At 42.8% G+C, this 27,814-nt stretch overlaps 4 protein-coding genes and 1 non-coding gene across 7 annotated transcripts; 3 read left to right on the top strand and 2 right to left on the bottom strand.

The window, feature by feature from the left end:
* The first annotated feature begins 2,550 nt into the window (after positions 1–2,550).
* On the top strand, positions 2,551–5,533 carry LOC108238233 (uncharacterized protein CXorf38 homolog). Its single transcript, XM_017420191.3, has 6 exons — positions 2,551–2,793; positions 2,904–3,038; positions 3,684–3,806; positions 4,479–4,631; positions 4,739–4,945; positions 5,024–5,533. The coding sequence occupies exons 1-6, from the start codon at positions 2,587–2,589 to the stop codon at positions 5,132–5,134; spliced, it is 936 nt and encodes a 311-aa protein (XP_017275680.1). The 5' UTR covers positions 2,551–2,586; the 3' UTR covers positions 5,135–5,533.
* Positions 5,534–6,289: 756 nt separating this feature from the next.
* On the top strand, positions 6,290–13,338 carry LOC108238274 (SH2 domain-containing protein 1A-like). 2 transcript variants are annotated; one of them, XM_017420240.3, is made up of 5 exons: positions 6,290–6,484; positions 6,788–7,136; positions 10,890–10,950; positions 11,034–11,175; positions 11,360–13,338. In XM_017420240.3, exons 2-5 carry the CDS (start codon positions 6,985–6,987, stop codon positions 11,401–11,403), a joined length of 399 nt encoding a protein of 132 aa, XP_017275729.1. In that variant the 5' UTR covers positions 6,290–6,484; positions 6,788–6,984; the 3' UTR covers positions 11,404–13,338. The 2 variants fall into 2 exon arrangements, with proteins under 2 accessions (XP_017275729.1, XP_037828911.1); XM_037972983.1 differs by lacking the exon at positions 6,290–6,484 and having other exon boundaries at positions 6,684–7,136.
* A 1,279-nt stretch (positions 13,339–14,617) lies between these two features.
* LOC108238321 (granulocyte-macrophage colony-stimulating factor receptor subunit alpha) lies at positions 14,618–21,936 on the bottom strand. Of its 2 annotated transcripts, none has more exons than XM_017420323.3 (10): positions 21,857–21,936; positions 21,214–21,288; positions 20,812–20,858; positions 19,628–19,782; positions 19,330–19,505; positions 17,181–17,314; positions 16,921–17,065; positions 16,711–16,816; positions 16,061–16,142; positions 14,618–15,935 (listed from the first exon to the last, which is right to left on the bottom strand). In XM_017420323.3, the coding sequence occupies exons 2-10, from the start codon at positions 21,278–21,280 to the stop codon at positions 15,852–15,854; spliced, it is 996 nt and encodes a 331-aa protein (XP_017275812.1). In that variant the 5' UTR covers positions 21,281–21,288; positions 21,857–21,936; the 3' UTR covers positions 14,618–15,851. The 2 variants fall into 2 exon arrangements, with proteins under 2 accessions (XP_017275812.1, XP_037837664.1); XM_037981736.1 differs by lacking the exon at positions 21,857–21,936 and adding an exon at positions 21,466–21,804.
* Positions 21,937–25,240: 3,304 nt separating this feature from the next.
* On the bottom strand, positions 25,241–25,312 carry trnae-cuc. The gene has a single exon. It is a non-coding gene; the product is annotated as a tRNA-Glu (tRNA).
* Positions 25,313–25,551: 239 nt separating this feature from the next.
* Positions 25,552–27,571, top strand: LOC108238318 (caspase-8-like). The gene is made up of 5 exons (XM_017420320.3): positions 25,552–26,136; positions 26,247–26,281; positions 26,370–26,475; positions 26,558–27,101; positions 27,257–27,571. The coding sequence occupies exons 1-5, from the start codon at positions 25,815–25,817 to the stop codon at positions 27,402–27,404; spliced, it is 1,155 nt and encodes a 384-aa protein (XP_017275809.1). The 5' UTR covers positions 25,552–25,814; the 3' UTR covers positions 27,405–27,571.
* The last annotated feature ends 243 nt before the right edge of the window (positions 27,572–27,814 follow it).

The raw sequence follows: 27,814 nt of genomic DNA, 5'->3' as shown, positions 1-27,814 counted from the left end.
AAACAAAATAAACATTTGAAATATATGAGTTTGTATGTAATGTATGAATATAATATACAAGTTTCACTTTTTAAATGGAATTACTGAAATCAATCTACTTTTTCATGATATTCTAATTTTATGACCAGCACCTGTACATCAACAGGCAAATACATTATTGCCCCTTCACCTTCATTAGCTCTCAGATAGTTGTAAACTGGGACAAATACTCAGCCGTGTATGCTAATTGTGCTAAATCTGGTAGGTTCAGTTTGAAAGTAGAGTATCTTTTTAACCTAGTAATTTGCACATCCAGCAGAATTTAGGCTAACAAAGCTAACATTTAGCTTAGCAAGCTCTTTCAGCTAGCAAGTTTCCACCTACCCCTTTTTTTATTTGCTAACATTTGTTATATATCCACAGCTAACATATTCTACTTTTAACTAACACAATAACCAAGATTTTATAGCCAGAAATGGGTTTTATGTGGCTATGTGTCAATTTTAGCAAATATTTTTGCTAGCTGATTTAGCTAACCAGAGCTGTTAGCAGCTAACAGAAATGTTTAGCTAGCAGGGTTTTTTTTAACCTAAAACTGGTCCTTTAGGCATTTAGCAGGGAACACAAGAACACCTAAAGTTTATTTAATAACTCTTAAATGTTGTCCTTTTTTGTCCTTTTTCCAGTTTCCAGTTTAATGTTGAAAAAAATAGATTTCCTTTAAATAGTGAGGCTTCGGAGATTATCATAATGCGCAAAGCAAAAAAGAGGAAGCTTGCGCATATCTTCAAAAGGTACGTCCAGCATCAATAATGAGAGTAAAAACTGGCTGATGTGCTAAGACCATGCAGATATTTAAGCACCTTAACTTATTGTTAATCCAATCCTAATTGAATTTCTTGGTATAAACGTGCTAAATTGGATTGCCAGGCTGGGTCAAGTTAATTGTGGGTTTTGCGCATGTGCCGTCAGAAGTGCCACCAGGTGCTTTCACTTCACTTTAATGGTTTTCTTTGTCAATTTTCCTCATTTAAATTCAGAGCTGAGCAGGAGCAGGAGCGAGGAGGTGATGGGAGAAGAGGCGAGCGGCTGGAGGAGGAAGAAAGAGGAGCAGAGCAGCAGCGTGGGGAGGAGAGAGGAGCAGCAAGTCAGGAATTACTTCACTTCTGAAGCAAATCAAATGTTTTAAGAAAGACAACAAATATCTTGTATAGTCGTAATAAAACAATTCTCCAAAGTCCGAAAAAAAACATGAACCACTTCAACAAAAACAGCCCATTATTACTGCCAAAAGTAGCTGGTTGGAGGATCGTTTCAGATATTCTCAGTCTGGAGAAAACGACCTCAGAGGGAACGTTTTGCTGAAACGCGCTACCCTTAAAATACGTCTTATGGGGATTCTGCTCAGATGGAGCGCCAGGCTGCTATTTGTCCTAACTGAATGCAGCCAAGCGCCGCACGGACACTAAATATTATCCCTAAAATCAGTCGTCAAATGGAGGCAATGCGGCCTCAGAGGCGTGTGTAGATTCGACAGGGATCGGCTTTAATCACGAGGCTCAGAAAAAACAACCGCCGTGTCCATTTCTATAAATGCTTCTAAACTAAAGCAACAATATGAGCTGAAGTCCGGCTGAAGGTTTGAGTGGCTGCCAGTGAAACCGGGTCCTAAAGACATCCTCCGACAGCCAGCGTGATGAAAGAACGGCGGTCCAGTTGACCAAACAGCACCGGGGTTCTTTTGGTGGTTTCCTACTGGAGCCAGAAAGATTTGTGTAAAAACATACGTAAAGAAGATCAGATCAGATTCAATCTTACATACAGTTAAATAAGTCCTTACTGTTATTATATGGAAGAAAATGTCCTCAAAGGGTTGTTCGTGTAAGTATTAAAGAATAAAAATGTTTAATGCACTCATCCTGTCTTCGACCTGAAGATGAGGATGAGAGCAAAGCAGATTTTCTGAGCCGTTTCTGACATATAGCTTCACTCCCAGCTGAAATATAAAAATGGCTCCACTCCAACATTTACCAAAATGATCTCCAGGGAAGACAGGGGAGCTACCAGAGGATCTGCAGACCAGACCCTCAGGAGTACCTGTAAAGAGTTTCACAAAATCATTTTCTATTTTCACCTGCAGTAGCTTTACTGCCTGAAGCAGAGGATTGTCTCCATGTTTCTCTAATGGTGTCACCTTTACTGAGCAGCTTCCCCCTTCTTAACCCTGAACTGTGACACAGATGCTCTACAGCAGGGGTGTCCAATCCTGGTCCTCGAGGGCCACTATCCTGCACGCTTTCCTTGTTTCCCTGCTCCAACACACCTGATTCAGAGGTTAAATTACCTCTTCCTGTTCTGCAGAAGCCTGTTAATCACCCATTGATTCAAATCAGATGTGTTGAAGCAGAGAAACAAGTAAAACATGCAGGATGGTGGCCCTCGAGGACCAGGATTGGACACCCCTGCTCTACAGCCTCCTCACCAGAGCGCAGTAACAAAGGCCGCAGCACCACCCTGTGGCCGCGGCGGGTACTGCACACGGACTCTGAACTTGCCCCGCCCCCCTGTGTTTGTCGCGTCTGCCCCCATCCAGGAAGTAAAGCGGAGATGGTCCGAGAGGAGCTGACGGCCCGTCTGAATGACAGGGAGTACAAGAACTGGCTGAAAGCAGGTCGGTGTCTGATCATACTGAAGGATGGCCTCCACCCGTTCACCGACCACCAGATGAGGGCTTTCCACAAAGATCTGCTCAACCAGCACACTCTGCTGCGGACCCCGTGCCACACATCCAGCTGCAAACCAACAGGGAATAAGGTATCATCACATCACTGTGTTTTGTTTTGCTTTTAGGCTGTTTTGGCAGCCTCGCAATCAACCTTGGCTGTGTTTACTCCGATCGCATAACTGTGTTCCTGGATCTGCAGCTCTCCTCCCCGTGCAGGGTGTGCTCAGAGTGGCAGAAGGTCATCCTGAGGCACCACAGGCAGCCCGATGCCACCATCAACTGGGCCAACTGCTTCCCCCCTCACTGGAGGACGGACCACTGGGAGCTGGCCAAGGTAGCACACACACACACACACTCCCCCCAGAGGAATAGGTGCTTTGTCTTTTGTCCCGCTTGAGGAAATTTCAGCTCACAAAAGGGTCGAAGAAACAATAACCCATACTGAGTGTCCCTAAGGCGGCGCTGCATTAGTGAGTATCACTGCACGGGATCACAAATGTCTCGGAAAACAACTGAAATCCGTCCTAAACATCTTAGACTGTTTAAATCTGAATCACAAACAGAAACATATTAGTGCTGCAGAGTGTCTCTGCTGTCCATTTGAGATGTTTACATGAAAAAGAAATCATCAAAACTAACCAAAAGGCAGTGCGTTTCTTACAGAAATGAGTCATATCTTTCAGTAGTGTCGTGTGAAGAAGAAACACTCGACCTATGTGGACCTGAGCCGCCTGACGAGATGCTTTTCTCGTTGTTTTACCGGATTAAAGTAAAAGCTTTCGGTTAAAGTATCTGAAAAAGGAATTTAAAGGTTTTTGTTTTTTTTTAATCATGCAGCGTGTAAAAAAAAAAAAAAAAAAAAAAGAACACCAACAGTATTCATATGAAGTTAACAAGAAAATCTGAAATTGATAGAATTTGAGTTTTTTGTGCTTTTTTTCTCACTGATTTGGGCCACATGGTGTGTGTCTCTCCTCAGGCCTACATGCCCCGAGGTCAGGCCAAAGTCAGGGGGGCTGATCAGTGCGATGCGTCCGCCCTGCTCAACCTGATCAACTACTGTACATGTTTCTGCTCCGTGGAGCCCAAGCTGGTGAGACAGGTAGGCGCTCCTATAGGCTGACCTTTCCCGGCTGCTGCTTTGGTGTCTTCGGTTCTCGTTGGTGAGGCTTAAAGCCTTGATTGTCGGAGGCTACTTGCAAGCTGTTTATCAGAACCGGGCTTGCCGTCACCCTGACGGACCTGTGTTGCTTCCTGTTTAAAACTGGAAGGACCAACAAACTGCTGCTCGGTGGTTAACAGTACGAACACCTCTGTGACTGATGGGCGTCACAAGCTAAAATGTCATTTCTTTACATAAAAAAATACTTTAGATGCCTGTTTCATAATGCTCCAATGAGTGGAGGAAGTCAAGCTTAACGCTGATGTCATTTTGTTCTCTGGTCTCCTCCAGTTTCCATAAACTTAATATTTTGCAATGTGTGTGTGTATACTTGTCTGTTATCTTTTTAGGACTTGTTATGCTATAATATTGACCTTGTAAGGACGCGTGGACGCTATGAGGACCAAATTCTGGTCCTATTACAGCAGGGCAGCGTTTTTGGGTTGGGGGTGTGGTTTGGGGCTCAGGTGTTAGTTGTGTTTAGGTTAGGGTGACGTGTTGATTATGGTAACGGTTAAGGGTAGGTTTGGGGTCTGGGTGAAGCAACAGAAACGGATGGAGGTCAGTACAATGTTCTAATGAGGACAGAACTCCAAACGCTTGTGCCTCCAGGTGATCCAGTACAGGAATGAGTTGATGCACTCGGGTGAGTTTCGGATGAAGGACGAGTGGCTCAGACGGTACGGCAGCACTCTGAAACAGTTCGTGCAGCAGCTCAGTCGGGACGTTCCCCACATGGCCGACGTTGGACAACGGATAGAAGATGTGAGCATCTTTGCGTCCCGCTGCAGCTGCAGCAGTCCGTCCACTGTTGGACACTCGGCTGTGAAGGGTGTTCTGGACACTTACTCTTTTTTTTATTTCCTGTGCAGATGCTGAGCATCGATCTGTCTATATGCGTCTTGGGCGTAGACCGGATGGACTCTGCCGGCTTGTTGCCTGGATCGGAGTCGGACCCTGTCAGCCGACTGGAGGCCAGCGCTGAGTCAGTCAGCCAATGGGAAGCCGAGCTGCTGCAGGAAGTGCTGCAGGCGTGTCTGCACGCTGCCGCCGAGGATGAGGTCGACGCAAAGCCTCAGGTAGGAAAGGACAAGCACGTTTAAACGCTCGAGTCTCGTCCCGTCGCCCTGACTGATGCGGTCTGGTGCGTTCCTCAGGACACGGAGCAGCTGAGGAGGCTGCAGGACTTCCTGCAGGCCAACAAAGACCTCAGAGAGAGGTTCTCCACTGAGCTGCAAGCCATCACCTCGCTGGAGGTCAGCGAATGAGGAAGAGGAATTCGTCACACACTACATCGTCATATTCACTAATCAAACTAAGCCAGGCTCAGAGCTGGTTTGTGTTGATTGCAAATGAAATCAACACAAGAGGACACTTTAAAATCTTATTCCTAAAACTGTTTGAATTCACAATTCCTAATTTAAGAAGAGAAAAATATTTGGTTTAAGGAGAAAACGTTTTACAATAAATTTTACATTTTCACTTCTGTTGAGTTTTTGTTCACTTTAACACACAGCCAAAGTGTTGGGATTAGAGAAATATTTTTTAAACTTTAGGTTGGATTACAAGAAATCTGTGCGGGGGAGGGGTATTATTTGCTTGGTGACGAGTCAATGAAATTGTTGAAAATGTGTTTTTTCAATTAAAAACTGCAAAATGCCCGTGTAGGTCCTTCTCTGTGTATAAATCGTGTGTGTGTGTGTTTTCATCATTCTCTCTAAGTGTGTTTCTGTCGGATAAACCTATAAAACCCTAATATTGAGTCAGAAATCACAACTACTGAAATCGGTTTAACTGGTGGACTGCTGTCATGGCTGGAATAAAAATATAAAATAAATATTTAAAAGACAGGACACTTGATCATTTTTCAGGTTGTCCCCCTTTATTAGGAGGAGGTAAACTTTAACAATACATCTGATCAGCTATGTTATTTTTTGTGAGCAATATTATTTAGGGCAGGCTTAAACATGAGGAGAAATGGCTACTTTTGGTACCAAAATGTTTTGGAAGACAGAAAATTAGTATGTATGTAAAAAAAAAAAACCTTCAGAGCTTAAAACAACAGAGTAAAGAAGTCAAAATTAAAAAAGAAAAATCTTTTCATCTGCTTGTCAGAAATCAAATCAGCTTTCTTCACAAAAAACACATGAAACGACCAGAGTTGACATCTCAGCTAGAAACCAGGCAGCATTTCAACTCCGATATCATTTAGAAAGGACCTAACAGATGCTGGGGTCCTCGGGACTCGAAGGCGAAGATCATCTGCGTAACATGAAATGAAATGTTTATGCAGGAGCTCCACCTGGAGGTGTTCCGGGTCAGGAAAGATACGTGGTTCCTCCTGGGAAAAGAGGGCGGAAACTGTAAGATCTTCCATTAGAAGCACGATGACTAAACCCGCTAAAGCTGATGTTCCCCCCATCCTCCTCATAACACAAGCTAGTCCTTAACATACAACTCTTACTGATGTCCCGCTCTGTTTGGAAAGTAAAAACGTGTTTTGCTGTTTTTGAACTCGCACTTGGATGGGTTTCTTTGGTACGTTTGAAGCTGAACAGCCTTAGCAGCCCTGACACAAACCACAGGCGCCGCTGATGTCACGACTGTCGTGGGCGCAGGTGTGTGTTTCACTGCTCGTTCGAGTATCTCCCGGGTACTACACCTTTCGGTTTTGCCTGCAATCTCTTTTATGTAACGAAATGCCAAAAAGCATGCTTTAATCACCTTTTAGTAATCGTAAAAATAGTAAAAAGATGTCAAAGATGTGGCGCGCAGATTTAAACGTAGCTCACCAACGAGGGGGGGGGGATCTGAAAGGATGACTGAAACGCTCTGACTTTGATGAACTAAACTTGAAGTTCTCGCCGTGAACCCAAGATAAACTTGTTTTTTTTCTGTTTTTTTTGTCTTGTTTGTTACAGTAAAGGGATGTTAAAATGCTTTACGGAGGAGGTCTGCCCTTGCATGACAGAAAGGTGTGAAAACCAGAAAAAGCTTTTCCTGTGTCAAAGCGTTTCCGACACTGCTGCTGCTGCTGCTGCTGCCACAGTCTGCTGCCACAGTCTGCTGCACCTTCCCCAGCTCCACGCACTAATGGGCTCCTGCCTCTAAGGGGGACATGGAGAGGGAGGGCCCGCTCGTTCGCTCCATCTACTACGGCAGGATTGGGAGCGAGGCCACGGAGAGGCTGCTGGAGGTGTTTGGACGAGACGGCAGCTTCTTGCTGAGGGACAGTGAGACGGTGCAGGGGGCCTACTGTCTGTGCGTGAGGTGAGGCGCTTTCACCAAAACTGAAGGGCTGCGTTCAACTCTGGATTTCTCAGCTCATTTTTATATATATAAATATATATATATGAAACCAAATTTGTCTAAATAACCAATGAAGAAAGGGAAAGTTTCATTTGTCTTCACATCTTCGCTTTAAAAAACCATCCAGGCTTGCAGATGTTGGCAGTTTTGTTTTAATTCACACCTTTTTTCCCCCTACTTTTTGCGACTATTGCTTTTATTCTGTTTTAAGGTAAACTTTAAGTAAAAAAATAAATAAATAAATAAGGTTCTGCACTCAGATCCGAGTTTTGCACGTCTCCTCGGACCGTTGATGACGTTAATTAAAAAAAAAACGTGACAAAGAGCGCCACAAAAGTCGCACTCCAACTGCAAAGGGAGCAAACACCTCTTTTCGATTTTCAGACTAAATTCAAACGGATTTTAAAGAAAAAGAACTATTAGCACAATAACCAGGAACCAAATAGAACCAAAACGTTCTAACTTATAAAATTTTAAAAATACACTTTGTTTTGAAGCCGTCCAGTAAAATATGTCGCCAGCAAAAAGTTCAGATTTCATCTAATTTAATTAAAATCCTGCATTTTTTTTATTCCTAAAACTGAAAATGAAAACTAAATCTTCAAACTTAGATCTTTTAAGTTTAAAAAAATAACCTTAGAGATAAATACACCTATTGTTCTTAATGAATTATTGTTTTAGCATGATTTTACTTCCTTGGTTGTCTGTGGTGGACATGGGGGGGGATTTCTTTGGTAAAGACATCAGACTCTGGTAATAAAACATTTAACGGAAGTTGAGGCTAAGGTGGCACCATTAAAATACATTTCCCCTAAATGAAACTTCTCAGCCTCAAATTTACACAAATACTTCACAGTTTACCGTCAAGAGTTTTTGTAAATAAACGTGTCTGTGGTTAAACTTAACGTCAGTAGCTCAGAGCATTTGTTTCAACCTTTTGAACCTCACAGAACTGGGATGTCGGCAGAGGACTGTTTAGAAGTTACTCCTGTTTACTAAATCTCACATAAATAGGATTTTGCTGCAGAACAAATGTTGCTGGGAATGTAGCGTTTGAATAAAGCAAAGACTTAAAAACACGTGCGGTTTAATTAAAAAGTATATCAGTGAAACAGCTCAGTGCCTAAAAACCCAGATCAAAGGGCGTGTTAGGGGGTTTGTGGGGTCACCATGGTAACCACACCTGTGTGTCTCACTCCCTGACAGCTCTCTCATGGGCTGTGATTAATGGAGACTAGGTGGCAACTCAAAATTGCGAGAAAACAGGCAACTTTTCAGTTGCAGTGTCCGTGGGCTCGTTTGGAACTGTATTCTGGACCGAGGACGTTCTTGTGTTTTCCACTCTGAGGCCCGCTTTGCACAGCTTTGATTACAGCCCCTACCTGGGCTTGCACCTGCAGCCTCGAGATGACTAAACCACAGGAGTGACCGCTGAGCTACAGCAGGTTTTGAAAACCATGTATTCAGATATATAAGATCCACCTGTGGTTGATGTAGTTACAGATACAGGAAATGGGCCTGCTATGTCCTGTTGTTCTTCTCCCTTCTGTCTTTAGTTTTCTTTGTTCATGTCCGGTCTGTCTTCTTTAAGCTGCTGACTGATTATTTATCTTCCAATTTTAGTCTCATTAGTGGATTTTTAAGCAGAAAATCTCCACTGTTGAACACAGCAGGTTTTGCTGCATTAAATAAGATCAGGTGAGGTTTAGCATTTGTAATGGCTGAGTTAAAACCAGCAGAATGTGTCCACAGGGCAGAATATTTTACACCCCAGTGAGACTCTGTTGGAGCAGCCCTTCAGTCCTGATCTCTGCCGACAGGAGACGTGTTAAATCTACTGACCTGTACCGCACTGTAACTGCATATAAGTCCAAAACTGGGAATGAATTACAAAATAAAATATCTAAAATTTAATTTCTAGTTGTCAAAATAGTTAACAAACACAGAGAACAAAACAATACACAGCAAGCTAAGTAACAAAGTAATTCACATTGCTTTTTTTCAGCTCCACCTGCCTTTACAGACCATCCATGCTAGTTTTATATATATATTTATGTGCAGGTGTCAAACATTGCTCTACTGCCCTAGAATTACTCACAACAAACTCTGAAGGCTTCAATATGGGCTAGAGTTGCCCACACAAAATATTTTGGAACATGTTTATGTTAGTTTTGAATGTGTTAGAGAAATAACAAGTTAAAAACACCCTTCACGTTTGGTTTTGAAGAGAATAATCTGAGCTCAGAGACAATGGAAGTCAATGAGAGTTTGCATGTGCCAACTCTGCACTCAGGGGGGGGTTGAGAGAAAATCAGAATTCCTGTCACAAATATTGTATAAACTGCAAAATAAGTAGAAAGACTGTGAAAATAAGAGTCTGCATGCAAAGACTTGGAAAAGTTTAGACAGCTAAAAAGGTGTGTGACATCAAACACACTAAGTAAAGCATTTTTGAGGTCAAATTGAATTCTTTCCCCCTCTTTTTGCCAAAAATCCAAACAGGAAAACTTGTCACTTTCAGAACCTAAAAACAGAACATGGGAGACAAAAGATGAACCTGGACGATACAGAAGGATAGTACTATGATTTTGAACAATAAATCATGCAAATCTGGTGGACTTTGAAAGAACGTGTGGCCTCCTTAAGAACGGTAGATATATTTCATTTATACGGCGGCCGACAGGTGCAAACGCGCCGCAAACACACGAATGATGCAAAACTCCAAAACACACAAAAGAAAAACGCTGCAATCACACAGAGCAGAGAGAAGCAAAACAACAAACAAAACAAATGCAAAGGAAATATGCTGCAAAAAACCAAGAACACTAAAAAAACAAAAACACCAGAAAGTAAGAAAAAAGCTGCAAACTCCACAAAACGGAAGTGCACCAAACCACCAGGGTAACTTGAGGTTCGACTCAGCCGTGTCTTCCTGCCGTCTGATCCGGTTCTGGCAGTGAGATGATCAATGGCTTATATATATATAATTATATACTATAACTATAAACTATAAACTAGTATATATGTCATTGGAGATGCTGGTCAGCTCACCTCTGTGTCTCCCTCCTAATAAACACGGTGGTTCTCTTGGAGACCATCAACAATTCCCCAACCAAAGACACTTAAAAAATAATTAATAACCTCTCAGTTAATGTTGAATCATTTCATTTGACTGGACAAATAAGAAACACCTAACTGTATCTGATTTTAAGTGTTTTATATTTTTTATTAATATTTGTCATATTACTCCAGTCTAATGAAAGAATTCAACATTCACTTTTCGTCACCTGGTCTATTTACTGTGATTGCGGCATTTTTATTTTGCAGTATTGCATTCGTTTTTTGTGGGGGGTTTTTGTGTGTGTTTGTGTGTTTTGGAGTTTGCATCATTCATGTGTTTGCACCTACAGGCCACCGTACATTTATGAAGATAATCTTGACAGACAAACAGCAGGTCTGCGACTAGCTGCCTGAAAAGAAATGCATGACAGAAACCATGAACTGAAAGTCGAAAACGTGCTTTTCGAACTGTGCATTGTGTCATCTCGCTGTAGAGACAGATATTTCTTCGTAAAGAGTTTCAGTCCAGAGGACTGAGGTCTGGTTTCAGATCAAGCGGGCCGAGAAATAAAACTGGAGTTAGTGACTCATCCTTTCTAGTTGTGTGCGCGTTTCGGATAAATTCATTAAAAATTCAGAGGTTTTGTTTTGCAGGAAAGCACCCTACGTGTACACCTACAGGCTTGAACGCTCTGCAGGCGGCTGGTACCTTCAGGTGGGTGGACGTCGGCGTTCAGATCAAATACGCACAAAATCAAAGGCAAGAATCACTGCTTCCCTGCGTGTGTTGATTAACAGGATTTAAGAGACACGCTGCTGAGATTTGCATCTCTGGAGTCCCTGATAGAGCACTGCAGATGCACCTCAGCCACTCCTGTCGGCATCGTCCCCCTGGCTGAGCCACTGGACAGAACAAGAATCCCAAACAGCTCCGTCCAAGGTACGGCACGGCCGCGCAGGGACCTGTTCTGGTTCAGGTGGCAGAATACAAAAAAACAAAAAAAACAACCACACAGATAACAGTGTGCAAATCAGACACAGGCACTCACAGACAGCCATGACTGATATGAGTCAAACGAGATTATATCTTTCGTCTAACTCGGTTTCTCTGTTTCGCACCGCAGGAATCGTCTACATGGAGATGAACGGCAGCAGCTCAGCTCAGTGAAACCGTCTTCAGACCCTGCAGCTCTGCAAAGACCTTTTATGTTTACTCGCTCACCACTATTTGCCTTCTTTAGCGAAAGCCTAAAACATTCACGGCAAAGTCTCTGACCATCACTGATTTGAGCTTCTATGTCTGTTTGTATCAGAGTATCTGTGTGATCAGTTGTAATTCACTTTTTGTGGTTTCCACTCACAGACCTGGGCATGGGAGTCTATTTTTTGGATCAAAAGGAGTGTTTGTGTCACAACACGAGTGCATTCTGTTGTTTCGTGGCACACGGGACAAACATTTCACCACTTTGTCTGCACGATTGAAGGTGGTTCCTTTTGGGAAAAAGGTGCAACATCACCTAGGCCATCAAGATACATGTGGGGAAAGCAGGCTCGAATGTTTCTTGCAGCGCAGTTCACCACAAGGGCTTGATTTTGTCCATGCAAAAATAATAATAATAAGGTTTTGGTGATGATAGCTGCTTTTGCTGGGGCAAAGTTGGTGTTGTGGACAGGATTCTGTGTCCAGGCTGGAGAGCCTTCTCTACAGAATAAAAAAAAAAAGGTAGAGAAGTCCTCGAGGCGAACCTTCAGGGCAGAAGCTGTAAGGAGAGTTGCTTGGGTTTGGGCTTTGTTAACAACCTGTGTAAGCCTTCCTCATTCCCAGCAGGCATGTGCTTTGGGAATGAACTGACATCCCCCTCGTTTATTTGGCTTCTAGTGCACAGAAAGCATTACGGTGCAGCGTTTTGTTACCTCCGCCAAGGAAGGTATGTGTTTCGGTGGCATCTGTCTGTCTATCTGTGCACAAGATTACTCAAAAGGTTATGAACGGACTTTCAGGAAATTTCCAGGAAACGTCAAACACGGTGATTAGACATTAATGAGGATCCCTACAGCGAGTAGTAATCTAAGCGGACAGTGACCCCATGATGTTGAGTCAAACCGTCCCTCTGACCCTGACGAAAGCTGGTAACAAGTTATTGTTACAGTATAAATCTTGAAGTAATTATCTTCACAGCAGACATATTCTGCCATCAGCAGGACAGAAGGAAGTCTGTCACCTCAAGGTTGTTCCTGCTCGGTATTAAAATAATAGAATCATCAGTTTTTTTTAATGGTTTTGGCCACAGTGATGTATTTAATCATTTTTAGGGCCTCAACTTCTTCTTTTGCCCTTCATTTGTTTACAATCTTAAGTTATTGAGGGTTTTTTTGTTTTTTTCTCAAAGGCTATATCACAGACACAGAACTATCAAGTTTTCAGCTAATATACATATATCTTTTCTTTTTTAAAACACACTGTTGGTGCAAAATCGCATTTCAAACTCTTTTTTTATGTTCATTTTGTAGATTCAACCACAGAAACTGGAACAATTAGCACAGTTTGTGACAGGTTTGTAGATTGCAAGATAATGAAACCATTCGACCACAATTTCTGCACAAAGTCACACACATTTGAAGCATTGCATGCATCAAATAGGCGTGTGCTAATGCTCTGAAAATAAGAACAGAGTATAAAAAAAATGAGTGGCAGTGCATGGTTGTCTCCATCTAGTGTCGCGTTTAAAATGTCTTCCCAAGTCTTCGCTCAGGAACAGACGATAATTAGATATCAGGTAGTTTTATAGGTTCATCTCATGGACTTTTCCTTTAAAACACCTATAGTATATAATATAAATAGTGGTGATGTCTCATTTTAAGGCAAACCTTTTATTCAAACTTTCAAATGTGTTCAAATCCTCACACTGCTGTTTCCTTAGTCTCTTAAACCGGTTGCTTTCGGTCAATGATTAGTTCTTAATGAATGTTTCTTCCAGCCTGTAAGAACAAACGGTGGCAGACGTGTATATACGCTACATTTGTCGTTCCCGTGAGATTTATCTGATAAAATCAAGTGTATCATGACATTCATGTCTTAATAAAGTCTACGTTTTCTCACAAATTTGCGTTTTATTGCTGTGATCATTCGTATTAGCATGCCGAGTGAGCAGTGGCTGTGTGAAACTTCACACGTCTGAAGACGTGTTGAACAGCTGGTGTGAAAAATTTGAGGTTTTTCTTTGCTCTTCGGTAACTTAATGGGTTTTATGAACTTGAGAAAAATGTTACCTAAATTAAAGACACAGTCACTGCTACGGTGGCCCTGAAGTGCAAACCATATCAACAAATCAGTAAAGACAACGACATCTTAAAAACAAAAACGACATTAACCTACCAGGAGAGGTAGGTACCAGTGGGAAACATGAGATTGTGATTGGACGACAGCGCAATTTGGCTTTTGGACCAGTCGTTTTTCTGCCTGTAGTGTTTTTTTGAAATGTTACCCTTGACCCAAACATAGCTGTAGCTGCCGCTATCCAATAATATTTTGAGTGAGGACATACATACGAGGTGACATTGGACATGCTCAGGAAATTTCAGGTTTAAAAGCCAACCGGCACCGTCATCCAACCAGCAATGTCTTGTGTTTCGTCTTCCAGTAGGTAAATTTGTGGTAGTGTTTAGTGATTTGTTGATGTGTTTAGCACTTCATGACCTCCGTACACTCCTCTCTGTGACATAATGCAACAAAACTCTCAAGTTTTTCTACCTCAAATTTGAGTTAAAATGACTAATTTGTTGAATCTGGGTTATTGGATATCAACAATTTGGGTTGGTGATAGCCAGCTGACGCTAACCGCTATTAGCGTCAGCTGGCTAGCAGCAGCTGATGTTATTTTTGGAAGCCAAACTCACTGTTAGTGCAGACTAAAGTTACTTTTAAAGCCAATCAGGTTGAGCATCTTCTCGCAAGATGTTTTTATTGTCTTGCTTTTACTTTTTACATCTTAAAGCAGAGGTCCAATATGGTCAAATTCTGGTCTAAAATGGCGCACTGTGAAGAAATGACACCGACCCAACCACCGAGTCAAACATTTTGACTCAATATTTGGTGAAACCAACCCAACCTATGACCAACAGCTCGAAGCCAACAGCTGAGTTATCAAAATAACCCAGCAGTTTTCAGTGTGTGACAAGGAACCGAAACTGCAGCTTGTAGCAAAGATGGTGTGTTGATTAATCTGTTGAATTCGTCTGTAAAGCTGATGGTCGGTCAGAACTATGCACCGTAGCACGTCTGGAAGGCGCGGGAAAATGAAGGAGAGAGTCGAACGTCTGATTTCGAGTTTGTCCACTCTTTATGAATAGCACTTAAAGAAATGCACTCCACGAGAGCAGACTACATTCACTCAGCTTTATTATATACATTATTAAAAAGAGAACATAAACAGGACGCCTTCCCAGCTTCTTCCTAATTCAACGTTCAGAACTGTGCGAGCTCAAAACCCTCACTGGTACCTTTATGTCACTAGGGAAATGGGTTACAGGAGCAGCAGTTTAATGAAACGTGTGCAAACATAAATGAGAAATACAATATAAAGCAAAAACATCCAACGTACATTTCTATTAGGCTCAGAAGTCAACATGTGAGGCCATCTTTATTCTTCAACACAACAAAACTAACTCAGGCAAACTTTCTTTTAATCGAGCTCTTCAGGAGAAGCTCCTCATGCTTCCTGAAAGACATTTTTTAAATGATTTTGTCCGGGCAGGCCAGTTTAGGAACGACAGTGATCATCGTCAGGCTTTAAAGTGAACCTGCTGCCATTCATTCCTATGTGGTGGAGCAAACATGGCGGTGCTTTTCTGTCTGACGTTCCACCCATGCTGTCAGCGTTTCCAACACCCCTGGCTGAGACGCCCCCTCAGAAGATGATGACACCTCCCGCCGTGTTTCAAAGGCGTTTGCTGTCAAACCTCTGTCCTGATCTACTTATCATAGAAGAGTTCGACCCAAAGCTTTAAAATCTGTCATCGGTACAGAAGACTGACAGACTTTCAGCCTTTTTCCTGTTTATTTCTTTAAGAAGCGCTCCGACCAAGTCGAGCTGAATCAGCTGAAGAAGGAGCTCTCAAGTCTTTTGTTACTTAGCTTTTTATTTTTACTTCCTTTTTTTTTTAACTTTCTTTTTTCCTAAGAACCTAACTTTTAAGTTTCGATCATCTACGGACACTTTCTTTTCTTTCATTTTTGGGCTTCCTTTGTCTTCCACTTGTCCAATTTCTTGACTTCTTCCTAGGACCACGCTGCAGAACTTTTCCAGTCCTTATCGAACGGCTCCTTGAGAATCACACGGTTGGTGCGAAAGCACAATTCCTTGCCTGTCAAACTGCTATTTTTTGATGTTGATTTGATCGATTTAACCAAAAAAACTGGAACAGTAGCACGTGTTGCGACAGACCTATAGGCTGCAAGATAAAAACAACATTTGACCACAATTTCCACATAAGTTTGCACACATCTGCAGCACCGTATGCACTCAGTACACGTGTGCAACGGCTCATAAATAAGAGCAGAATCTAAAATAAATGACCGGCAGCGTCTGCGGAGGATGGCTCCATCCTGTGCTGCGTTTAAAACGTTCTCCCGGGGTTTGGCTCTGCGTCTTCCACCTCGGTGACTTCTTCTTCGTGCTTTGCGGGAGCAGGGTGGAAGAACTGGCAGCACAACACAAAACAAAATCAACCTTAGGAGCGCGTGTACACAAGCAAGTGCTGCGGCCGCATTAGCGGTGAGCGTACGAGTGTGAAAAAATAAATAAAAATAAAGAGGATGTGCTTACAGTGAGTGGGTCGTTTCTTTCCAGGAAATATTTGTACTCCGGCGGAGGGCGAGGAATGGGAGGGAAGAGAACTTTGGTCAACCTGAGACAACACACACACACAAAATGAACGTCAAAAACGGGACACATTTCTGATTTTCATGTGCCTTTGTGTTAGAAACCTAAACGCTGACAGATAAACAACAAAAACCACTCAAAAGGAGAACATTCTGTTATCTGCTCTTGCATTTCTTTTCTTTATTGTACTTCCTCTTTTTGGCTCATTAAGGGGAGTTCTGCTTAAAAAATTAGGGAAGTCTGGAGTAAGGTAGATGATGGTTTGTGGCTTTTCGGCTGAAAACTATTGCCAAGACACTTCTTCTTTCTGCATTGCTTTTTTTTAAACTAATCTTCTCAGCACTTGCCCCCATGAAAGTCACGTTTGACCTTTTGTTCTTTGTTTTTTTTGGGGGGAGGTGTTTTGTGCCACTGGTCAGTTTCATAATTAGAAGAAACAACAAAGTTCACGCAGCTGCCGGGAAATAACTCACTGAGGGAGTTTTTTTTTTTTAAAATAACAGGCGTGACAAGAGGTGGGAAGTCTTAGAGGAGCTGTGAGTGCGTGTCACACGTCAGCCACGGTCTCAGTCAGTCGACCTGATTCACACTACCTCTGATGGCGCACCAGCAGCAGCACAGCAAGGAGGATCATGGGTATTCCGAGGGAAACGGCGACGATCACCAGGGGGTCGAGGCTGCACGGTGGCTGCTCCACGGCTGCAAACACGCAGAGAGTTACAGACTGTTTCAAGGAGGTTCTTGTTGTATTCAGGCTTCTAGAGGCAGAAACTTATCAAAAGTCTGTGTCTGAGACGACTCACTGACTGTGGGACTCCACTCGCTCCAGTGTCTACATCCACTGCACTGATCTGTCACTCTGGTCCTCATTCTGACCTTGTAGGTGTGGGTGGGAGCAATGTCTTCCTTCGTGAAATTCACTTTACCTGCCAGGTCTCCCGACACTTTCTGTTTGAAAAGAGAAGATTTCAGTGAGCTTAACCTGCTCACACTTGAATGTCTGGAACTCGGTTTGCACATCTGGTGGGAATCCACTCCGCACACAGTAGGGGACGCGCCATACCTGTTCACCCACGTGCAGCTCGTAATCGAAGCAGAAGGGATTGGAAGTTGTCTTCGTGTCGGGCGGAGTCCACGCGATGAAAAGCTTTCCGTCTTCAATCGACGCGGTGACAATCGCTGGCGGAGGCAGGAGCCCTGTGGCAAAAACACGCACACAAAATGTGACAAGTTCTTGTGAGAGATGCTGCAGACTGTAGACTCCTAACTGCAGATGGCCAAACTTAAACCCAGCTCAGCGTCAATCCCCATCTTTTCTGTGTCGCCTAAACTGGAAGTACTTCAAGAGAAAACTGGACGTGCAGTTTAGGTGTTAATTAAAGCTGTAATTATCTAATCTTCTGCCTTTTACACAGAACAAGATACTTCAACTGCATTTAGAAGAAAGCCACACAAAAACAAAGGTGGAATCTTGAGATAATAAAACTGACTGATGACATTTTTCTATGTTTTTAATGCAACCTTTTTGCATGTAGGCACCCCGGTGTTGTATAAACCCTGCATGGGAGGATCTGTTGTTGTTTCACTGTTGTTGTCAAGACCAACCATGACTACGGCAACGAAAGGCACCACTGGTGTTATCAGTTTCACCCAGGCTTTTCCTGCTATGACTAGTTAGCTTCTGTTCTTGGGGAAACACCAGCTATTATTAGGTTAAGTTAAGGAGGTGTGTGGTAATACAGACGGATATACGATTACACACCAGATGACATACAGATCAGCTCACACCTACAATGTTTGGGTGGGTTTTATGATGCTTGTGGTATGGTTCTGACGCTCAGGTAAAGAAAGGACAGACTGGTCAGACAGACCTGGTCAACCCAAACAAGTAGTGAGGGGGATCGGGACACATTTGGTAGAAGCCCCTGTTAGGATCTTCAGGTCACACGTCCAGGAGAGTATCTCTCTCTCTCTCTCTCTCTCTCTCTCTCTCTCTCTCTCTCTCTCTCTCTCTCAGGAGGCTGGAGACATGAACTACAAATAGGCTGCGTTCAAGGTCTCCACTGCAGATGCGGCTTCCAGGAGCTACGTTCTGAAAGGTGTTGGTGCCTGTTCCAACAGTGACTGAAGGACTTTCTGGTGTTCTCTGGTAGTGACAGAAGGAAGCTTTTAGGGCTTTGGGTGTCCCAGAGGATTCCTGAAGGACAAAGTGGCCAAAAAGGCTGTGGCTGTGGAAGCAAAACTTCAGGTGTGCGAAGAATTCAAAAAAGGTCATGGAGAAGGACTTTGAACTGACCTCAGGGAGGTTTGGGCAGAGCTTTATATGGGTGGAGAATTCCAGACTTGGACCGAGGATGTTGCTGAGTGGTGGAAGGAGCACTTTGAGAGAGATTAATAACTGCAAAAAATAGTTGACTTAATGCTTAACGCACTGACTGCAGTAAATAGTCTATTTATTCTCAATATGATTTCCCGACGCAGGTGTCTTTAAAACATAGGATCCATCCTGGGATTGAACTGGACCCGTTTAAGCATTATGACGGGGAGACGGAGAGTAACTCTCTTTGAGTTCAGGTCCAGAACCTGCTTTCTTTTCTTTCTTTGTTTTTTAAATCTGGTTCATTTGATTGGCTGTTCTGCAGCTCGCACACACATATGTACAGAGTGTGAAAAGACAGAGAGACGGTCTGCGTTTGTTAATACGGAATGAGCGAAATGAATTAACACACTTTGTAAATAATGTGTTTTAAACTCTAGATTATGGGTAAAATATCAAGTCTTTCCAAGTAAACAGGTTAAAGTCCAATTCAAGTCACAAGTCTCTGAACATTTTTTTTAAGTCAAGTCTAAAGTCATAATATTAATGACTCGAGTCGGACTTGAGTCCAAGTCATGTGACTCGAGTCCACACCACTGCTTCATAACCTCCTACAGCCTCCGCCACACTCACTGACAGCAGATAGTTGAGATGCTGCAGATGTCTTATTTTCTTACCATCTGACATCAGGGGCTAAAACGTGTCATGCATTATTTACATCTGAAAATATTTTAGAACGCTTCTGTAGTTTAACTACTGTTGACCATTTTAAACCTTCCCCACAAGGAGATATCCAAGATTTACCATCATTTACATCAAAGATCTGATCATGTGTACAGTGTTATCATGTGTAGCTACTAAACAAAAGCAAACAGTGTGTGTCCGGGAGCCTTACTTAGCACATCCAGTTCGTACTTGGCGGCGTAAACTTTCCATGTGTCAATCTGGGACATGTTGAAGACAACAACTATGTGATTGTTCTCATTGTCGTTGAAATGCCAAGACTTCGACCCAACTCTTTCCACAGAGACGGGGTTGTGCAAATCAACCAAAGTGTCATTTTCACATTCCCTAGAAGGAGAAAGACAAGACAATCGCTCAAGACAAGATACTCCGTCCTTGCTCTAAAACATTGGTGAGTTCAACAGAAGAGCAGCCCAATAATGTGTGAGACGGTGAAACGCAGTGAGTACCTGATGTAAAGGAGAAGCTGAGTATCCTCCTCCAAGGTGAGGAATGACCAGGAGCAGTTTATCACGTGTGTTGGGTACAAGAGGCAGGTGAAGGCGTCCTCCAGGTCTGACATTTCCATGACTTCGAAAGACTCTCTGGATTTCTGCACCCCAACCTGAAACCGTTTTCACAAACATCAAGCAGACAGTTGGGCGAAAGCTGCTTTGTGATACTGGTTGAAGGGAAATGTCGGGGAGTGAAAAAGTGGCAAATAACAAAAACAAGCAGACAGAAACATTAGAGGGTTCTACTAATATTTGTATGTGAGTGTGTGAGCTGTATGTGATGTTCTGAATGTTTCTGGTGTTTGTGTGTGTGAGGAATCTGAATGGTTTTGGTTCTGTTCTGGGTTCTGTTTGTTTGACGTGATAACTGTGATAATTAGACATGAGGTTTGTGTGTGATTTCACACACACGCGCACGTTCGTGATGTTTAACACACAAAGGTAGACGAAGAAGGAACACCCAAACCACCATACCTGCACACACACTCTGACACAAAATCACGCAGTGAAACACAATCACGATTCTCTATACAAAGCAGTGGAACAAATGCCAGCGAGATTATCTATAAGGTTGTTTTTAGGTTTGTCTAAATGTTGATTCCATTTGTCATAAATGAGGTTTACTAACCTTGTGCAGTCTATTTTTTCTTATTATTATTTTGTTGATGAACAATATCAATTAAACGTAGATGAATCAATGTGAAACTATAACACTGAATAAGTTTCACAAGGCCTTTAGTAGTCCATAGGACTATAGTTAAGGTTGGCAGGATGTTCTTGGGATTTAAAGCTGTAGGAGTACTGGGTTAACAGAGTCAAACTGTGAATCTAAATTATTTTCTAACCTATGAAAAGGAATCATTACCAAGGGTTGCCAAAGAACAGACTGGACTGGTTCAGAACTCTACATACACACAGACACAGACAGGTTTGAGTATAAATACGACCCGCTCTGAGTGAGAGGCGGCGGTTCTGTGAGAGTTGTGTGAATGGGGAACTTGTGTAAAATGTAGGTGCGCTAAGAACCCTCCAACGCTGGCCCAAATTAGGCAGACAGAATCGGAGCCCGGTGTGATGATTTGTTTTTGTTATTTGCCACTTTCTCACTCCCCAACAGGAACAAATGTTTCAAATCTCACTTCATTGGGCGCAAAGCCACAAACTTCTGAGATGTCCTCGCTCCGTGCTGTAAGGAAACGTGGATCCAGAGTTAGAAAAGGGAAGGAAAACAATGAACATTCGAGCTCATCGCCTAATAGCATGCAGCCTAGTGTGAGCATCAGTTAAGATGCCATTTCATCTCGTTATCATTATCGCTTCGGCTTTGGGTTTTCTTTATCTTTCAATCTGGGCGGTGGAGAAGTCTGCTTTCAAAGAATTTTGTGCAAAGAGGAAGAGGAAATCTAAAAGGGTACACCACCCCGATTAGGAAATGCTCCTGCCCTGTTGTTTGTGTAGCCAAAGCTGACCACCGTTTCTTTAACTCTGTGGGTGTGTGTGTGTGTGTGTGTGTGTTAGTAGTGTAGAGTAGAGTCACCCACCACTCCTGGAAGCCGACAACAACTGGAAACTGCACCAAAACACTGGAAGAGCAGAACACGCCCTCATAGCACAACCTATAGGGGTTTTAGGAAAAAAAATAAAATAAAATACAAGCTCAGATTACTGTCTTTGAGGAAATTCTCCCTTAAATCAACCGTTTCGTACCCCGGCATTAAAAAAAAAGAAAAAAAAGAGAGATCTATTTAAAATTATTTACAACCCCACAAGGTGGGTGTCTTATTTAGACCCACCACGAGCAGCAAAGACACTCTTCTGTCACAGTGTGCACGCTGAGTGATTTCCTGGCTTTTCAACTTCCCCTTTTTTCAAGTGCTTTCATTGAGAGTTCCTGTAAGTTACCTCAGAGGGGATAGAATCAGATTTAGAGAAAATGCTTTCCTAGTTTCTGTACGGACTCTTCACGTCGACCTTAAAACGTTCAGAGACACAAATATCTCCTACACAACGAGAGCGAGGTCCCGGGGAGGTCTGTGTTGTTTCCACACAGCTGTCAAACTGATAAACAGTCCCTCACACTTAGGTAGAATATTCATTTCTTATAAATAAACACTCATAAGAAAGCATCCAGGGAGCTATAGTTTGATCAAATTCCTGTAAATAGAGTAAATATGAAGCCCTTACCTGCTGAAATCCTTCCACCCCGACGCTGGCTGTGTTTCTCTGCCGCAAGACAAAGTGATAATAAGATTTTGGGGAAATTTGACGTGTGACGTCACATACTGTACAGAGCTGCAGGAAATCAAGACCTCTTTCTTTTTTTTTGTTCTGCTCCTCGTCATTCTTCACTCATGTGCGCACACCACAAGAGTAGAGATCTCTCCGAGCGTAGTTTCTTCTGGTTAAACCACAGACACTGTTTTTGTAGTAGGTAAAATGAAAACAACACGAGAAGATTTTAAAAAAAAAACTTCCCTGCAGCCGTGAAGGGCTCAGATTATGAAAGGGGGGAGTGCTTCATTTCATGTAATATGAAGAAGACAAAGGAGATTTTAGGAGAGGCAGAAACAAGACAGTATGGACTGGAAATTTGCCACGTTTAGGTCATTCGTAATAAATGAGAACTTCTTTACCTCCTGATTTTTGGACCTTGTTCCCATAAACACATTTTATCTCTGGAAAACACTGAGCTTTTGTACACTTTTCTTTTGGTTTCACAAAATGCCGATTTTTGTAGGTTTTTCACACTGGAAGAACGGTAAATTAATAAACCAAGTGCCACTCCAAATTTATCTTAAAACTTTGTCTTGTCTGTGTGATTGCTTCAGCCCCAGTAGGTAAATCGTTTCTTTTTTACTCTGTGAAAGTGTGTGAAATGTGAATTGTGTGAGTTTTACAGCGGGTGAAACTTGAAAAACCCTGCTCTTAATCTAATAAATAACTTTAGTCAACGTTACAGTCCATACAAATGCATTTGTCAGTTTTTCGAGTATTTCCCTGATATGCTAAGTGTTAGTATTATAAGTGTGTTTAGTCATTTAACAGTTTGAGGAAATGAAGTAGAGCTGCTTGCCAAAGATCCAAGAAAAACCACTCAGATGGTTTTCACCTAAGACAGGCGGCTAATAAATGGAGAGATTTCTTTCCACAACTCATACAAAACATTGCAAAGACCTGCTGCCCGGTTTGATTTGATCCGATGCAAATCTCAGTCAGTATCGTTTAATAACTGAACACAATTTACATCTTATTGTGTCACAAACCATAATCTACAATAAAAGTGAAAAGGAAAAAAAACAACTCAGTCTAGGGTGATAAAGGGTCATAAAGGGTAACTACAGTAGAAAGGTTCCTGGAGAAACTCTGAAGGGGCCTGCCACTTGGTGCATTTACCTATGGCAGCCATCTTGTTGAAACTATCAACCACCATTTTTTATTGCTTTTCTCAAACATGATGGAAGAAACAAAAATGTCTGAGGTTTATCCTAACAGTCAAATCAGGTGAACTACAGGGGTTAGACAATGAAACTGAAACACCTGCTTGAACATCCCTTTCAGACAGCTTCCTCTTGCATCCACAGTTATCCTGCTGGATGTGCTTCGTCCTTCTTGGTGGTATGCTGACATTACCCTGGATACTGTGGCTCTTGATACATCACAAAGACTTGCTTTCTTGGTCACAGATGCGCCAGCAAGACGTGCACCAACAATTTCTCCTCTTTTGAACTCTGGTATGTCACCCATAATGTTGTGTGCATTGCAATATTTTGAGCCAAACTGTGCTCTTACCCTGCTAATTGAACCTTCACACTCTGCTCTTACTGGTGCAATTAATGAAGATTGGCCACCCGGCTGGTTTCAATTTAGCCACGAAACCTCCCACACTAAAATTACAGGTGTTTCAGTTTCATTGTCTAACCCCTGTATGTGGCTGCCATTTTGATGTGCAGAAGCTCTGCTATATTAACGAATGATGTTTCTGCCTAATCTGCCTGGTAACAGCCTCAGCCAATCAGAAGCCAGATTTCTCCTGCCATTAGGGCCCACAGAGACAGGTGAGGGCGACATTTTGTCAGAAAGATGACATCAAACTGTTGCTGTGAAAAAACTATAAGGCGTATTGAAAAAAATCATGGACACAAGTGAAAGGAGAGATTGGTTGTCACTGATGTAAAATTTCACATTTCTACAGTGCTTTATGTCAGAGATATGACAGGTTAAAAACACCCCGATCAGAAAAACAGGTTCAGACATCATAATAATGGATGAGGATAGGTGGCCAAGTGGTCGGACTCTGCCTTCTGGAGCTATTTAAGAGAAAACCATAAGCCCCAAAGAGATAGTAGAAGCATCGCCTGAAAGTAGATATAAATGCCTACGATTTGATGTGTAATTTGTTTATGTATCATTAAAAAGATGTGGTGGTAGAAAGTTTGTGTGCTAACAGACCTCTCACTCTGTTAGTTCAGCTCATTGGTTTGTGTTGGGTTTTAATGGCATCGTTTCTAGTGAATCATGTCAACGTAGTAACTCGAAATGCCAATAAAAAAATAATAGCTCACATCCTGTGACCGAGCTTGGTATGTAATTGGTGTGGGTGCATACCTATATAAATATAGAGACACTTTTAGAGGTGGATAATTAAGTGCCTGTCATAGGAATGCATAAAAGCACTGGAGTACTCAACAGTGCACTGTTTTACTTCAATTCAATTCAAAAATACTTTATTAATCCCAAAGGGATATTAAATGTTGTTGTAGCTCATAATCCTGGTTTCATTAAAGAGTTGTTATAGATGATGATTACTGTAGGCAGGAAGGATCTCTTGTTGCGGTCTGTCCCGATGTGTCCTCAGTCCTGGCGTCCTCAAAGAGCCCCACCAGGTGAGCCTTGCTGGCCTCCTGCAGAGCCATGATGGCCGAGCTCTAGAAACACAGGTCGGTCTGTGGGACCGAGGGCACTGGGAGGGCAACTTCCAGATGAGCAGCTCTGGTAGTAGTGGATCTCCCTGAGAGTCACGGTACCGGGCCTGTAGCGGTGAGGCTTCTTCACTCCACAAATGTTCCTGCGGGGCAGCTTTGGTGGTGAGCTGCTTCCTGGGAGCTTTACCTCCAGTGGATTTACGGGCAGTCTGCTTGGTTCTGGCCATGACTGGACTTCAGGGTTCTCCACGTTTAACACTGAAGAGTAAAAGATGTTAATCAGCTGCTCCCGATTGTGGAAAAAGCCACCTTGTTGTCATGATTACGCGTCATAACAAAAAGTCCAAAAGCAAAAAGATTTCAGTAAAAATGCTTCCAGCTGCACAGCATCCAATACCAGAGGAAATAATCATCCAAAAAAGTGATTTACATCAAGAAAAACAAGAGGAATAAAGTTTTCAAAAGCAATATCTCAGAATGAATGGAACAGAGCTACTCCAACATGCAGCCACCTTTAGCAGCGCAATTCTAGAAGCTATTTGTAGAATATTATATTTAAAAGTACTAATGATTTGTTTCGTTTATTTAAATTAATCTTTACAGCTTTTAAGAAATGTAGGTTTAGAAAAAAAACAGATAAAAGAGGTTCCCTGACCGGGAATCGAACCCGGGCCGCGGCGGTGAGAGCGCCGAATCCTAACCACTAGACCACCAGGGACGACTGATCACCATATTTGCAGTAGTAATTTTAAAGGTACTCTTATGTGGTTGTTCTGTTTATTGCTTTATCGTCGTTACTGTAGCTATATTAAATCACACCAGTTTGTTCACATTGTAACCATTACTTTGTTTGTTTGGTAACGCAGAGAGGACAGAGAAAACACTGCTTTTTTCGTACGGTACAGTTCCCCTCTTCGCCAGGAGGGGGCAGCAACGGACCACATCTGAAGACAAGTCGAGCACTATTGTACGATTACTACGATTCAACTACTACTTCCTCACGAGGTATTCCTTCTCACTCACCTCAGACCCTCACCTGGCTCCTTAAGTTACTGTAAAGGGAGACTTTCACGAACAGCACTAGTTTTTCACGGTAAGTCTGAGCCAGCGCGCCATTTTTCTGCATGGTTTCGATTTCACCGCACGAAAAGGAAAGCAGCCCTTTCTTCTCTGAGGAGTAAAGAAAAAAGGGGCTGATAGTAACACTTTCCTCAGGCAGAATGTCGGCCAGAGACACTCTGAGGCGCAATAAAACCCGCATCCTGCAGGGTTTATGCGCTGACTACTCCCTTATCCTGAACAAAGCTCAGGAGACAAACTTGATCACTTCGCGGGAGTACAACAACCTAAAAAGCATCAGTAATAAAGACGTGGAGGGGCACGTTGTTGAGCTCGTGGATAAGATTATGAACAAAGGAGAAAACACCTCCAAAGCCTTCCTGGACCTCCTACAAACTGATGAGGAGATCAAGACAACCTTCCCTGAGCTGAGGCATGCCTGCCTTTTACCCACACCTGTCCAGGCCTCCTCTCCTTATTGTGGTATTCACACACACACACACACACACACACACTTTAACTTGTGTTTAACTTCACATCCAGAAATCATTGTCAGAGTTTCACATTTGCGTGTTTGCTTCACTTTCACTCAGGTGATATGGTGCAGGAGTCCAAGAGGCAGAAGAAGGTGAGGTCCAACTCGAACGCCTCCTTTTGCTGGAACACGTCGTGAATTGAAACTCGAAGATGGATCATTTTCTTTCCGCCGTTTCTAGGATGAGGCGTATGCGTTGGGAAGCCAGCCCGTGGGCCTCTGTGTGATCATCAACAACGAGAATTTCACCTTCAGCTCGCTGAGAAGGGGGACAAACAAAGACGCACGTACGTTTCCTTGCCCTCTTTGGCAGCCTTGTCCCGTTTGTCCCAGCTTAATTAATTTCCCCTTTTTTTATGTCCCCCACAGAAAGCCTGGCGGAGGTGTTCAGCTGGCTGGGCTTCAGGGTGCTCATGTGCAAGGACCAAACCAGGGACCAGATGGCTCAGACGCTGGCGTCCTTTGCGTCCCTCGGGGACAGTGTTTGGCCGCCGGAGCCGGGGGTCGAGGAGTGGTCCGGCGGCGGCTTCGCTGCTCCTCAGCAGGCCCTTGAGCACGGCGATGCCTTCGTCTGCTGCATTCTGAGTCACGGGGCGAAGGGAGAGGTTTTGGGTACGGACTCCGAACCTCTTGCCATTAAAGACGTGACGAGGGCCTTCAAGGCGACCGAACAGTCGGCCCTCACCGGGAAGCCCAAAGTGTTCCTGATCCAGGCCTGCCAGGGAGGGCAAATACAGCAAGGCGTCCTAATGAAGGACGGGGAGACGTATAGAGACCCGTGGTCCGTCCCGCAGGAAGCAGACTATCTTGTTGCTGTTGCCACTGTTGAAGATCACGCAGCATTTAGACACCCAGTAGATGGGAGCTGGTTTGTCCAGTCTGTGTGTCAGCAGCTAAAGGAGCGCTGCCCTAGGTAAAAAACGAGAAAATTTAAAAAAAGATATAATCATGAAGTATCTGAAAAGTCAAAAACATTTTTAAATATCTCCTGTTCTGTTGATCTGATGTGATCAGTGTTGTTGTACAAGACAGTCAAAGTGATGATTTTTTTTTTATCCATAATTTTAGGGGTGAGGACTTGACCTCCATCCTCCTCCATGTGAACAATGACGTGGGCCAGAAGGAGGGCTCCAGTCAGCCTGGTAAAGTCAAACAGATACCTGAAGTGAGGTACACGCTGACCAAGAGACTCTTGCTGTCGCCACACCGCACGTGAAACCTCCTCGTCAGGAAATCATGCACGCTCTCCAAGGGCATTTTGTATTTCAGGATCAGGTTTTCTACAATAGCTTTTATCATGGGAACATTTATACTTTCCAAATATATATTTTGTTGAATCGTAACTTGTTATTCCACCACAAAAATAAAGTTGCAAGTATTGTTCTTGCTGGTGATTGTCAATTTTGTATCCATTTATGTTCATTAGTTTAGTTATATCCTAAACTGAAAACCTGCATTCCAAAAAAATGTGACAGAAACAAACACTTTAGACCACTTCTGTGTATTTGTACTATCAGTTAACACATGTTCACAGAGAAGAGAAAGTAAAATGTCAGCAATGTCAATAATGTGTTTAATGTCACTCTTTAAGAACATATTTTTCACAAAATGACTAGATTGATAAAA

Source organism: Kryptolebias marmoratus, linkage group LG20, assembly GCF_001649575.2.
Source record: "Kryptolebias marmoratus isolate JLee-2015 linkage group LG20, ASM164957v2, whole genome shotgun sequence".
In the NCBI taxonomy this organism is placed as follows: Eukaryota; Metazoa; Chordata; class Actinopteri; order Cyprinodontiformes; family Rivulidae; genus Kryptolebias; species Kryptolebias marmoratus.
The sequence above is the reverse complement of the archived record's forward strand: the minus strand, read 5'-3'. Positions and strand labels throughout refer to the sequence as shown.